The sequence below is a fragment of the Molothrus aeneus genome, chromosome 5 (genome assembly GCF_037042795.1).
Source record: "Molothrus aeneus isolate 106 chromosome 5, BPBGC_Maene_1.0, whole genome shotgun sequence".
In the NCBI taxonomy this organism is placed as follows: Eukaryota; Metazoa; Chordata; class Aves; order Passeriformes; family Icteridae; genus Molothrus; species Molothrus aeneus.
In genome coordinates, this window is record NC_089650.1 from 35405236 (window position 1) to 35419409 (window position 14174).

Genomic DNA, 14174 nt, shown 5'->3' on the forward strand with positions numbered 1-14174 from the left:
CGTTTTGCGCTCTAGGACAACGGAAAGTGTCCAAACCGAATCTTTTCACATAGGCAGCTTCTGAAAAACACTTGCAAGTACTTGGGTATTTTTAGGGCTACAGCTACAGTGGGATACTTCAAGCAAATTAGACCGAAGGATACACCTGACAACAGCTGCAAAAAGCAGCAGAAGTGCAAGTCTGAAGTCCTCCAGGCTTGCTTGAGATACTGATAAAATTCCGTGATGCCCAAGCATAGGGTTTCACTGAAGCTGCCAAAGAGCCTAACTTCAGAAGGCTTCACAAGAAGCTGATGAAGACTGGGTATGCAGAAATGCAAGTAGACCTATGGAGAGTAGATTATCACTCAGGAAATGTGCTGCTGGATTAAAAACACCCCAAAAAACCAACCACCAAAAAACAAAAAAATGTTGCCCTTCTATTTTGAAGACTATCAAGAAAGCACAAGCAAAGGCAACAACCTTCATGATGACAGAAAACTAAAAGAGTGTTTAAGGAATTATTACATCCTGGTACTATATATTTCATAGAATTTACCTCTCAACATATCCTTCTGAAACAGCGTAGCGTTATCGTCTCCAGGGCAATGGGAAATTCAGAGTAATGCACAAATCAGTATCTGGTTCAATCGTTTGCTAACAGCTCACACCCTCAGGCTAGCCCTGCCTCAGGGCAGAAGGTAAACAAGTGAGAAATGTAATGATGACAGAGCCGATGCTTCCTTTGTGTGCCGTCTCAAGTTTATTCAAAGCAATGACAGATGAGAACAAAGCAAAGGAAATAGGTCTGAAATTAAGAGGGCAGGATGCATACGTTAAGAAAAAAATCCCCAACCCGGCAAACCTGTAAAAGTATGCGAACGACTGGGGCCTTTGAGAGAACTTGTCTTAGCCTCTCCTAAGTGCAGACTGGGGAAACACCTTAGAGGCTCCAGGGGGAACTCGATAAAAACCTAGAGGTGTGTTTCAGTACTTTTTGACTGGGATCCCATTTCATATTTAGCTACCAAGATGGAAATAAGGGGTAAAAATGAAGAAAAAATAACTGAAAATCTCATTAAAGCATCTTATGCTTCCAAGAAGCAGAAGAGAATGCATTTTTTTTATTCAGTCAGTGATATAAAGGACTGTAAATTCAAATTTATCATTAAAATTCTTAAATCTGTCCTAAAATTTCACATATTTGGACTAATCTTAACTCCAGTTGTTATCATAATATCAAGGGAGGTAGCAATGCTCCTTACTTAGAGGCAGGACACCCAAAGATGACCCTGCAGCCAGCACAATTAACACTGAAACCTGGCATATTTATTGCCAATGCCTAAGGTTCCTCTGCTTCCTAGTACCTTTCTGCAAAGTTAACAGAGCCTACAGGATGCAGTACACTAGGCTAATTTTGATCTAGTATATCCTGAACTTCAAACAAGTAAATTAACTCAAAACTCCAATTACCCTTTACAAAACATGTTTTAAGACAGTTCATAAATTAATTTTCTTAATGCCCTGCTAAGCTGCATAGATATCATCTGCATTTACAAAACTGTTAATTCAGAATTACCAAAAGCAAGAGCTCAACAAAGTTCAAGTGCAATGTGTGACAGCAGCACAACTGCACTCGGTACAAAGAAAACTGGAAACCACACTATACCTTGCCCTTATGTTAGAGAAGTAAAAAAGTTCATGTTTTAGCCCATCTTTTCTTAGCTGAAACACATTTCTGGAAGTATGTAAATTTTAATTTTTTTTATTTAAGTGCATAGAAACCTGAAAAAACCAATCTCAAGAATTTAAGTAACGTGTTCATGTGATTGCTTAGTATTTAAATACATGTTGACCTTCAAAATGTTTGCCCAGGTTCTTACCAAAACAAATTGATTCTCATGCTCTTTCTATTGAGGCAACTCAGCTAAAACCATTTTTTAATTAAACAGGAAAAAGAAAGAGACAAATTTGTAGCTCATTTTATTTGTGTCTGAAAATCATGACAGTACTGCCAATGGTCTTTGTTGCTTTTGGGTGCATTACAAGCAGTAAACCCAGTTGATAAGAGCTGGAATTTCACATGTAGAGATTTTTTTGTACTTAGTATGGGAGTGAAGCTATGGAGCCCTCCCTACTAGATTTGGAAGGTTAAAATGTCACATGGTATGAAAAGGTAAAGTATACTGACAAAAGAAGGAACTGTAGTGTCCACTAGGATTTCACTCAGTATTCAGGACTGCAGAAATGGCCCCCACCTCCAAGTTCACGGTAAACAAAAGACATTACATGAATTAATAAGAAATGACAATGATTCTCAAATGAAGTTCACCTCAGTCACAACTTCAAAGAAAAAAAATCCTGGTGGTAGTAAACTTTCTTAAAACAATGAAGTTGTAGCGCTTGTTGTTTGGCAGAACTAGGATCTCTTGAGAGTGAAGTGAGTACAGTGGAAGTGCAAAGACATTCTTTTATCCATTCACAAATCTCTCCCTAAAGAACAACTCTTTGAAAACAGGAAGTCACTCTCTGCTTGATAACTCAAACTTCTGAAAATAAATGGTTTTGGAGGTTATTTAAAACAAACAAACAAACAACCCCCCAAACCCCCAAAGACAGAAACCACAGCAAAATCCACATTTATACGTTGTTTGAACAGATATTGAAATATTGTGAACAAAATCAAGACTACAAAACAACTTTGCTTGTCTTTTAGTTCAAGACTCAGAAAGTAAAGTTTTCCACAAATATAAGCATCATTCCAGAGTTTACTTTATAAAATAGAAAATATAGATGAAGTTTTAGAAATCTTCAAGTTGTGCATAAGCTATTGAAAGAAAAGCATAATGTGCTTGAGATTCAGAAATATAAACCTAATTTAGTAACTCTGGTACTCTAATGCTACCTTAGAGAACAACTTACAACTGCATTTTGTTATATACCTAATCAACTTTTTATTTGTCTTTATTCTCCTCCCCACACACAGGCAAAATAAAAGCAATAAATTGAAATATAGCCTAATGCTGTTGGGACAGCAGTATAAAATTGAACAAAATCTTTTTGTCTACACTTAGCCACATCATCAGATTACAATTTAAAAAGTGCTACATAGCTGTACATAGGCTATTTTTGACCATTCACATCTAGTATAAAACTTTCTACTGCTGATATGTCTAAACTGAAGTCTAGAACTAGTGCAGTATTGTGGCCATACTTCTTCCCAACTAAGCTCTTTTCAAAACTGGCAAAAATTAGAAAACTTGGGAAAAAAATTCATTATGTTTGATTCATCCAGTTTGTTGACACCATTTTAAAAGAAGAAAAATTCTCATCTTTACTGTTGACCTGTAAGAAAATGGCAAATTTACTTAAAACATTTAATCCCAATTTCAAACTCTTGCCACCTTTAATTTCTAGCATGACAGAATCAGTACATCTTATGAAAGAACTGTAATATCTAATTCCACAATACTTTTCCAGAATTTAAGTCTCTTATGGAGGAGAGCAGTAGTAGTTTGAGCTTACACTTAATTCATTTGGACATCTGAAAACATCTTGCCATGTCTCAAATTGTCTTCTAAGTTAGGCAACTAACATTCATTTCACAGAATAATTTGAGAATGAAAAGGGCACTAGGATAAGGTAAGATATAAGAGAAATTTATATTGCAAGGAAAGAGTCCTAATATGAAGAGTGCAATTCCATTAAATAATACTTTTGTATTTCAGGACATAAGTACTACTTTTTCTATAGAAGGCTCAGACTTTAAATACTGACATATATCAGTTTCAGATTAGAGAGAAAATAAAGCAGTGTGCATTGTAAGCATAAGGTAACTTTACAAGCAGTTACACATGTGTATTAACAGCAAATTTGCAAAATGCTTGCATTAGTTCTCAAAATGTGAGTTATGCATATTTTCATCCAAAGCTTTAGGAGAAGTGTTCAGTTTCTGTACAAGTAGTTCAAGTGTGAACTTCTTAAGCATTGGTACATAATGGAATTGTCATGAAGATACGTAAGTTTGCTCAAAAGTGTCAGCAGACAGGATTCTTTTCTACAATTGGTAACTGCTTACATACTTCCAATTCCCATGGGGAACTGGGTCCTCACTTCCTCAGTGGGAACAGCTTTTCATACCACAATTATTTAGACATGAAGAGAATTCTAATGTGTTTTTCTTTACACTTCATAATTTCATTAACAACATTTTGTCAAGCATCTTCCCTGTAACAACTGGGACACTGCTCCCTTGAAGCTTGCCTAAATTTTCAAGAATACCGGGGTTTTGGTGTTACCTGGGTTACAATGTGCTGGCTTTACACATCTGAAATTAGTCCTAAATACAGTGGATGGAGGAACATATTTCCCTTCTTTAGCACAACATTTAGATAGTAAAGCCTAGAGATTCTGAAAATTTGACTTCCTTAAGGGTTTGATCCAACTGAATACCTCTAATGCTGAAGAACAGAACCACCAAGAATGCTTCAGTACAGAGCTTTTCAGGACAAAGCCTGATCTTCCCTGTCAACAGTATTCTTTGGCTGGACACCAAGACCAGACCAAGGCCCCTTCTATGATGTTCTCAAAAGAATTTTCTCTTACTCCCACCCAATGCTATCTGTACAGCTGCCTGGAAAAGAAACACATTAAAAGGACCAATAAAAGGACAGCCAGGACATAAAAGTGTTACAAGCCCTGAATAAGCAGAGGTTGGAAATAAAGGGAAGAAAAATTCTGATTAGCTCACCAAAGAAGGTAAGTACCTAGTGAAAAAAGAACTAGGGCATCTAGTGCTCCAGTCTCCTTACTCTGGGGACCAAGCGGGATGGGGATTATCACATCTTAAGATTTCTAATGATAAATGAAAAAGAATTTCTATCTTAAATATGTCTCTGCACAGTAGAAGTATATTGCCTACATTAAACAATAGTGATGACTGATGAAACTACCAGCAGGAAGGATCAGCTGGGCTTCTTAATTCACTTTGGGCAACATAAACTATCTAAAAGCTTACTAGTATTAGCTAACCTAATCTGATTGCATTTGCAGGAATGAATTAGAACAAGCTCTCTGATAATTCTGTGCCAGAGAAACAGGAGGTACCAAGGATTTGGGTGTGACATTAATTTCCAGCAGCATGGCCAAGATCAGGAAATCATCTACAGTCCATGCATTTCACTCCTCAGTCCAACACTATTAACAGGGATTTCAAGTTGGCAAAATTCTACACTCCGTACTGCAAGAATGCTCTTCTGCAGATTTCTTTAAAACCAAACAAATAAGGTTTTGTTCATGCAGGTATCATGCAGAAAAATCATTCTGTCTCCCAAGATAATTTTTTTTTTGCTGGACTAAGTAAATTTAAACAATTAATTCTCCCTGGAAAGGAGGAAAATAACAGGCAACATATTTTCAAGTATCCAAAACAGCCACTGATAGTGTAACCTTTGAAGACAGGTATTTTTTTGTTAGACGTTTCCTTTTTTTAGAGCTTGGCATATTCCAAGTCCAGAAATAAATGGAATTTCATTCAGTCAGAAATTCATTCACAGTAACACATGGGATACTATTAGAAGAAATATCTATGGCATGTATTTGTCAGAAAACAAAGACATAGGGGCTCCTCTTCATCCTAAGATGTATGAATCTGCACTGTGCAAGAGATTTAAAAATCAATATTTACTAGCACTACTAAAACACAAAACATTCAAGTAGTATAACTGTAATGCAAGCCCTTGCATGGCAATCCAAATTTATTGAACTACTGATGCTAAGTCATACAAAATTGCACCACTTTAATTAAGGCTTTTAGTTTACATTTGGCCACCTCCAAGCAGTTGTAACATTAGGTTGGTCAATTTAAATACTGTGGCTCCCTGTTGGATATACACACAATCTTTACACCCAAACGTTAATGCATACAAAGCAACAAGGCATTGTTAAATAAATCAGCAAAAGTTAATTACTGCAACTTAGGCCCTGTGACCAATTACACATGATTAAAATTACTTCCCACATTCACATCCACAGTACTCTTCCACCATTTAACATCTCAACCAAAACGTTACACATGTAAAACAATCACTAACAGGCAAAAGTACTAAACCTGTATATTTGGTATTGCAAATACACTTATGCATGAGCAAGCAAGGGAATTCACAGTGAGAATCTACAGCTGCAGAAGCCCAAAAATGATTTACAAAAAATTGTTAAATCATTAAAAAATTGTTTTAAAATATACACTTCTTGTTGTAGACCCCCACTGTACACACAACTATAAACATTGTTCCCTATGTAAACAAGGAAAAGGAAACATACAATAAAAGGTTGAAAAGTCTGGACATTTCCTTCCCAACAGATATTAAAGGCCATGTCTTTAGTCAGACGTTATACTGAAAGGACTCTTAAAGACTAGGTCACTGTCTCCACAGGTTTTTCCTAAAATTAAAAAACTATATAGCCGTTGTGTTAATCAAAGCGCTTTTGTACAATACGATGATGATGATGATCCTGTATTTCTTTAAAAAAGTTACAATAAGCTACAAATACCGATGAAGCAAAGTTATCTGGAGTAGTCTATATAGGAGCTCTTTGGACTTTCTTTTATTATGCTAAAATAGTGGTGCTTTTAGGATTTACATTATTGTACTCTCCAATAGAAAGTGGGGATTGTTGAAGTATACAGTACACAGTTTTCATACATGTACAACATTGGTGGATGAACAATGTCTCTTATCAGTAATACTGGATGTAGGCTCTGGTTTTACCAGTTGCATACACAGAATATTTAGAAGTAAAAATCTCTCATGACACTGGAAAGTGATAGAATGTGCAAACTGATGTAGCTTTCATCCATTTCTTAAAGGGTACCACCACAGGAAAGTCCATTTAAGATGTTGGTAGGTTTAATAAAGTTGGAATGCTGGCACTGTTGAATTGGGCAACAGTTCTTCAGACCTGTAACAACAAAACAAGGCATTAGCATTAGTAACAACTATTTGTCCTTGTTCTTAAATTAAGACAGCTACAGCAGGAACTAGCAACGTTCTTGACAAACAGAAAACAACCTTAACACTTCTCTAATCATACACTTTCTACTGTACACATAAAAATAACACACTATCTCAATTACTATGCTAACTGGATTAGGATACACAGAGGAATCCAGGCTGCACTGTGGAAGTAATATTTGATTGATGGGACTAGTTTTGCTTACAGCATGACAGTTCCCATGGCTTTGAAAACAAACACTATTGAAGGATCAAAGCTCTTGAATCAAAAGTCCTGTTAAGGAAATGGAGCGACCATTTCTGCCACTCTCAGCTAATGCTTTTGGAACCATCTTAGTTTTACTTTTAACTGATCTAAGTTGTTCAAACTGAGGAGGTTTTAATATACCAAGAAAGAGTTACATACGGCACTACCTGATTATGAATAAAAAGCCTACGATTTCTGACAGTGAGCTGTCCTACTAGGATCCTTCAGTACATCCAATAGGTCACCTGGATGACAAAATAATGGATCACAGCACTGAAGTAACTGCACCACTCTATGCTCAGTAACACTGAAAGAAAGGGAGGCAATAGCCAACTTTGATGATGTCAGGTAAATCAAGATGGACCTCTGCTCATACTAAGGCTTGGAGATAGAAAGAGGAAAATAATCTGCCCAGAAACCCCCCCCAAAATTTGCAGAAAAAAAATCCATGCCTCCTGACTAACTTCTGGAAAAGCTTGCTTAAAAAGCAGGCTGGAGCTTGCTTTATCCTTCAGTACCATTCTTTGTGCACATATTAAGTCATGTTGAAATTTAGCCAACTGCAACCAAGTAAGAAACTGGTCTAGTAACCAATGGCTTCAGGTGAAATATTTGGAGTGTTACAATGATCACTTAACCTTTCTGATCCAAATATACTAATTACCATTTGGCCTCCAAAATATCCACAGTCTCAAGAAAGGAAGCTAAATTCCTATGACATCACACAAGCATATGCAGGAGTTCAAAGCAGAAAGAGACACCAGCATGCAAACTACAATATTGTAGTGTGTGCATTCCAGATAACTGAGCTCTTACAGTAGATTTCAACAGGTTTAAAAGAGAAAACCATGTTTCCAAAAGCTTTGAAATATCAGAGGAAACATGGTTAATTTGAGCTCTACCAAAACCTTAAAGCTTGAGGAAAAGCCCCCCCAGACTAGTGTGACCAGTGTGTCTTGCACATATTTGTAGTTCTGACTTTGAAATGGCAAAAGGAAGACCTTTAAACATTTCTATGATAATGTAAATCAATAATTTTCAATGCTGTTCTGCATCAGCTACCAGAGCTGTTTAAGGTTTATTAGTTGTTGCTTTGCTTGTTTTGAATAGCCATAATGCACAGAAAAATTTAAAATGTTTACCTGGCTCAGAGCTACAGTACAGCTATGCATTAAAGTAGCTGACATGATGACTTTTTGCGTGCTTTTCCAGGCACTGGAGTTTTTCTGTTAATTTGTCGCACAAGGTCATAAAAGATCTGAAAAGACAGAAATCAGTTGATTATGGATATTAGGAAGCTTCTCTTAAAACTTTAAGCCTTGAATTTTCACACATAATGCACTCACATACTTAAGGACCACTGAAAATGTTTAGTTACCACAAAGCCATAAATTGTATACTTAGTTAATAACTGGTTGGTTTTTTTTCCTTGCTTAAGATAATTTTCTGCCAAGGATTCTACAGTTTCAATGAAGCAAACTGACAAGGCATCTATAACCCACAGCTATTTAATCTCTGGGGCAAACTCATCTGAACTCACATGAAAAATGCCACAGTGATCAACTACTGTATAGTATTACTTTGCAGTTTAGCAGTAAGGTCAAGAAACAGGTCACAGCTTTCTTCTAACTCAAATCACTCTTAGGATATTCTTTTAAAGAAAATTCTAGTAAGTTTTAACTACACATTTTTCATGGTAACTCACATACACTACATATTCAGTAATAGTCTCTTGTATACGAAGGAGATCATGCTTATCCAGAAACTTAAAAAATACTGAAGTCTAAAGAACTAATTCCACCTGTCTAGACCTACAGCATGACGGAAGCATAAAATTTTCTAGAAAAGTAACTTATTTATGGGACTCCCACACTTTGAGTCTCCTAGAATTCTAATGAGAACATGATTTTTTGAAAGGCTAATTTAAAACAAATCAACATACAACGTTTCAACAGCATCTGTTTCATTCATAATTGACATTGCTCCAATTACTTCTACATCTCATAAACTAAGGAAGCCCTCATACTAAAGCTATCCTGGCACTTTCTTAAGCACTGACTGCAAAGCAGCAAATGTTCTAACAAGGGCTTATAGGATTTGCTGCAAGTTCTAGTTCATTGAGTGTATGAATTTTATACAGCTATGGTGATTAATTCAAATTTTTAAAAAAGTCAGTGGCTTCCAGAAATTCCCACCTAATTAAACACACATTACTTATTTTAAAAATCAGCTGTGTTAAAACCACCATACTGTTTTGATTACTTGCAAGTCTAGCACAGAGGCCCTTTCAACTTCACTGATGCTGCCAACAATGTTTTCCAGATGACCTAATGAACTGTAGGATTTATCATAAAATTCAAGCTGTTCCAGAAATGTAAATACTAACACAGATTCATTTTCTAAATTTTTTGTATCCCATTCCTCATGCTGGCACCCCCCACTGGATAAAAAGGCATGCATTATGGCAAATCCCCAAATTTCATGCATTTGATTAATTGTCTAGCTCCTGTTAAATAAACAAGTAGATATATAGTAGAGAGGCTTTTGCATCCCTTTTACTTTAGAGAGCAGCTAATTTTAACAAAACATTCAATAGTTTTTCTATTTACTATCTCAAATAGTATTAACACCGAGTAACTTAAATCAAGTAGTTTTAGTGACTTAACTCTCTTAAAAGTCTTTAAAAAAAGAAGTCTAGCAGTACAATATCAATTGATAAGAGACTGTAGCAACTAAGGAATGGAACATGAGGGAAATATTTATCCTAAATTATTACCAAGATAATTTGAAAATTACACTAATTACACTAAAATCAATATAATTTGAAAAAATTCCATGTCAAAGCTAAATATATCCCTTAACATAAACATCTCATAACAACAGGGTACAGTTTTGTCCATTTGTAGTGAATATTATTTCATGATTTTGTTAGTTTTTGTTTGACAAACAGTAAACAGTTATCAGGACAGTGTTCCATTCTTCTACCCCGACACCTCTCCCCACCACAGGTGAAATGCCTTACCTCATTAACATTTATCTTTGATTTTGCAGAAGACTCTAAGAATGCACAGTTATTCCATTGCCTTGCTAGGTTCTGACCTTGCTCCTTTCCCACAACTCTTTCATCTTCCAAGTCACACTTATTGCCAACCAGAATCATAGGCACCTAAAAAACAATTCAATGCCAGTAAAGAAACAACTACAATTTTATAGCAGCACGGTGTAAATGCACACCTAAAAGCCATCTGATTCCTTAGAGGATCCTGATTTTCAGAATAATCAAGGTCTGGTATAATGATTCTTACCAATTCCAAAATCCTGGAAACAGTGTCCTGTCCTGGGTAGCATGATGAAGGATGCTAAAGCTCCTTTCACCATTCCCCTACTCTCAGCATATCACACAGTTCTTATTAGCAAGCTACAGCACACAGAGAAAAGGAACATGGTACCTTACCAGCATTCCCAACTACAGAAAATGCTGAATTGACCTTTGTAGCAAGAAAACGTCATCATCTTTGTTTTCCCCCCTTTGTTTCTTTTACTAATTTAAGGACATAGCTAAAGTCCTCACAGATTCAAGTGCTGAAAAAAGGTTTACAATATTTTGACCATTTAATTTCCCCCCACTGAGAAAGCAAGTCATGCCTAAGCTTGGGCATAAGAAAAACTTTTTCTGTGAATTCTGATGGTAACTGGAGTTGCAACTTGAAGCTTACTATCTTTCTCCTGATACTATAGAATGCCTTTCAGGACTGAGCAGTACCTTCTAAAAAATACAGTTCTAAGGAAATACCTCCAAAAATGCTACTAACCAGTGTAAATATAACACACAAAGTAAGATTTTAAATATAATGATATTTACCTTGATTTTATTGTACAAAACTAATTTCATGGCAAAGAAGGCTGTAACTTGGTAGGTTGTGGATGGGAAACTTAAATATTAACCTTCTGAGATACATTTGTGGTAATGGGTAATAAATTGCTTCAAGAAGAAATCTGCTGAACATAGGCAAGACCTGCAAGTGTTTATGGTCAAGGAAGTGCAAAGTGGTTTGTATTAAAAAAGTCTTAATGCACTTCCCTGAAACTGAAATGGTTAATATATTCTGTGTCTGCTGACAGCAGAAGCCTATGCAGATGCATGCAGTAAGGAATGTATCAAAGTTATCAAAGTTTGCATGAGCACAGTTTAAATGATATGATCGTGCTTATAAACTGTTTATTGCTTATTTTTTTCTTCAAGAAGGTAGTTTTTCTGCCTGAAGGCTAAAAGCTACAAGGTGTTTCTGTTAAAAACACACTCTTACTGCTGTTTTCACACTTGAAATACTTCTTTTCCTTTATTAGGGAACCAAGCATTAACTTCCTCCAACTGCTGTAAGGTTCCTTTAATAATTGATAAAATATAATGTTTTAACCTCACTTTATAGCTTTAATAATGCTAAGAGATGCATAATAGAAATTGTGTGGGAGTAGGATGACCGAACTTAATTGCGAGCAGACAGACAAAATATAAAAGCTACATAACATGCAAGTTTTAAGGTTACAACTTAAAATTTTACACTTTTAAAATACCATAAACAGTAGGGATATTGAGCAGAAAACTTCACTCATAGTAATTAAGGCAACAATAGTTGTTTTAGAAATGCTTGCTGCAGACTAATGAATAAAGTTATACCCAGTTTCAATTAAGTTATTTTAAATAAAGACTAAACAATTGTCCATATAACACATGACAAGTTACATTTCTCCAGTTTACCTTAAGAGTTGCATTCCTGTACTATGCATCTACTGGTTCATACATCTTAAAACTTGAAGACCACCTGACCACAGTGTGTACACTGCAACACACTAAGGAAAACTTTAAATATTAAAAATTTTTAGAGCTCTTACATCATCAGTGTCTTTGACTCGAAGAATCTGTTCTCTTAGATCCTGTAAATCATTAAATGTAGATTGAGCTGTGATGGAATATACTAATGCAAAACCTTGTCCGTTTTTCATGTATAGATCTCTCATCGCTGTAAACTGTTCCTGTAATTACAAAAAAAGAGATGTTGCATTCAATTTGCATTTTACTTGCACAAACTGCTATAAACTTTAGGTCTAGTTTAGAGAAACTACAGTAATTTCACTGGAGAGAAGTACAGTAGAAGGTACACTGTAATCTGTAGATTACAGAAGCTAAACTGCTCCTGAACCTCTCCTCACACACCAACATTTTCTCCATATCCTGATAGTTCCTTAAAATGGATCATAAAGTGAATGCATCCCTTTTCACACCCAATTGTACCAGATTACTGCCACACTTCAGAGAACACACGTTAAACTCCAAAAATCTTGAGCTTAAACTCATTGGAATCAATAAAGGAAATTACTGGTTTCAGTAATATTGGAACTAGTCAGAGCAAAACCTGACCAGTATGCAAAGGGTCAGCATAACCCCTGTGCTTTGAGCTCCTATAAGCTGACGGAAGCAATACTATTTTTATCCCAATGTCACAGAACATCTCACACACAAAAGAAAAAGGACATCAGAAGAAAGCACATATTCTCTACAGCAACAGAAATCAAATCGCAGTGGCCAGTAGGTCCTAATTTTTTTCTGGGCAACAAACAAAACAAGAGCACAATCTCTTTTAAAATGCTCTATCTCTTTCCCCTGTTACAGAATATGAGCTCATGGGAAGCTTGCAAATAATTTTCTGCTGTGAGACTCAAGTTTACTTTAGAACACACTGTATTATCAGTATTTAGGAAAATTGTTCTTTACATACCGTTCCTGCAGTATCTAAGATTTCAAGCATACACTGTTGTGCATCTACTTCAACTTGCTGTCAAGAGAGAAAGATATTGGTTATAATTTTTCCCCTTGCAATTCTCCCCTCCAAAGACATCAGAAATTGTGTGATGTTTTTTATAAGTAAATTCATAATGCATAAAGCAACATAATGGCTTAAGAAGATTGTTTGGGTATACACTTTGAAAACAGCAGGAAGAAGCCTTTCAAAGAGCCCTAGTGACATTTTCAAATGCAGTGTCAGCAGCCAACTACCACTTTGCAAAGTGATTAGGGATTTTTGATTATTTAAAAGGAGGCTGCTAAATTTGTAATGATGGTTATCAGCAACTAGCACATCTAATTTCCACTTGTTTCAGGGATCATCACAGATTGAAAGAAAAGTACAAGTGAAAGCCAGAAAACTAGACTGGCATACTAAGGCTCATTTAATAGTAATTTACATCTACAAGAGAGTAAGTAGTACACACCAAACAATTAAACAGCCACCACCAAAAATGGTGTCCCAAAAACAAGCCTTTAGGAACACTAATTAGAAAAGTGACCCAGCTTGGAAAAGTTTGCAAAGAATGGAAGGTTTAAGAAGACAGCAGAATTTCTGTATTCATTCCAGAGTTGCTCTATCTACTGGACATAATCTCAAAGAAATGGCCCTAGGGGCAGCAAAGGACATGGAAGTGCCCTCAAGCTGTTTCAAGCAGACTAACCACATTTTAATTTTTTTTTTTCTTTCAAGCTATTGGTAAACTTCTCTTGTTTCCATTTGCATGTAAAATTCCTAATTAACAGATTACATCTTCTCCTTTTATGCACTGTCACTAGTTTAATTGTTCTTCCATAAGAAGAACAGCTGTTCTTCTATAACTAGATTTGAGCTGGGGACAGGGAAGAGGAGTATTTCCCCTCCTCTCACACCTCCCCCCTGTCCCCTATGGATTGTGATTCCTTAAAAAAAAATCACTATTTTAACAGGTATTGTTGCTGAAGTTATTCAGCTAATTAAGCAACATTTATTAACTTTATGAAGAAATATTTGGGGAGTAAACCAAGGCATAAAGTTTCAAGACATCAAGCTCAATTATTTAGATGAACAAGTCACATCCTCTCAACTTTAAATATTATAAAGTTACATTTA

At 35.8% G+C, this 14174-nt stretch overlaps 1 protein-coding gene across 1 annotated transcript in view; it reads right to left on the reverse strand.

Moving 5' to 3' along the window:
- Nucleotides 1-1945: 1945 nt before the first annotated feature.
- The window catches only part of RAP1B (RAP1B, member of RAS oncogene family), a 34430-nt gene continuing 22201 nt past the window's right edge, over nucleotides 1946-14174 (reverse strand). The window contains exons 4-8 of the mRNA XM_066550059.1: nucleotides 13017-13073; nucleotides 12133-12273; nucleotides 10262-10405; nucleotides 8382-8497; nucleotides 1946-6939 (exon numbers count right to left, since the gene is read on the reverse strand). Of these exons, the coding sequence (XP_066406156.1) occupies nucleotides 8411-8497; nucleotides 10262-10405; nucleotides 12133-12273; nucleotides 13017-13073 (429 nt within the window). The 3' untranslated portion in view covers nucleotides 1946-6939; nucleotides 8382-8410. The remainder of the gene's footprint in view (nucleotides 6940-8381; nucleotides 8498-10261; nucleotides 10406-12132; nucleotides 12274-13016; nucleotides 13074-14174) is intronic.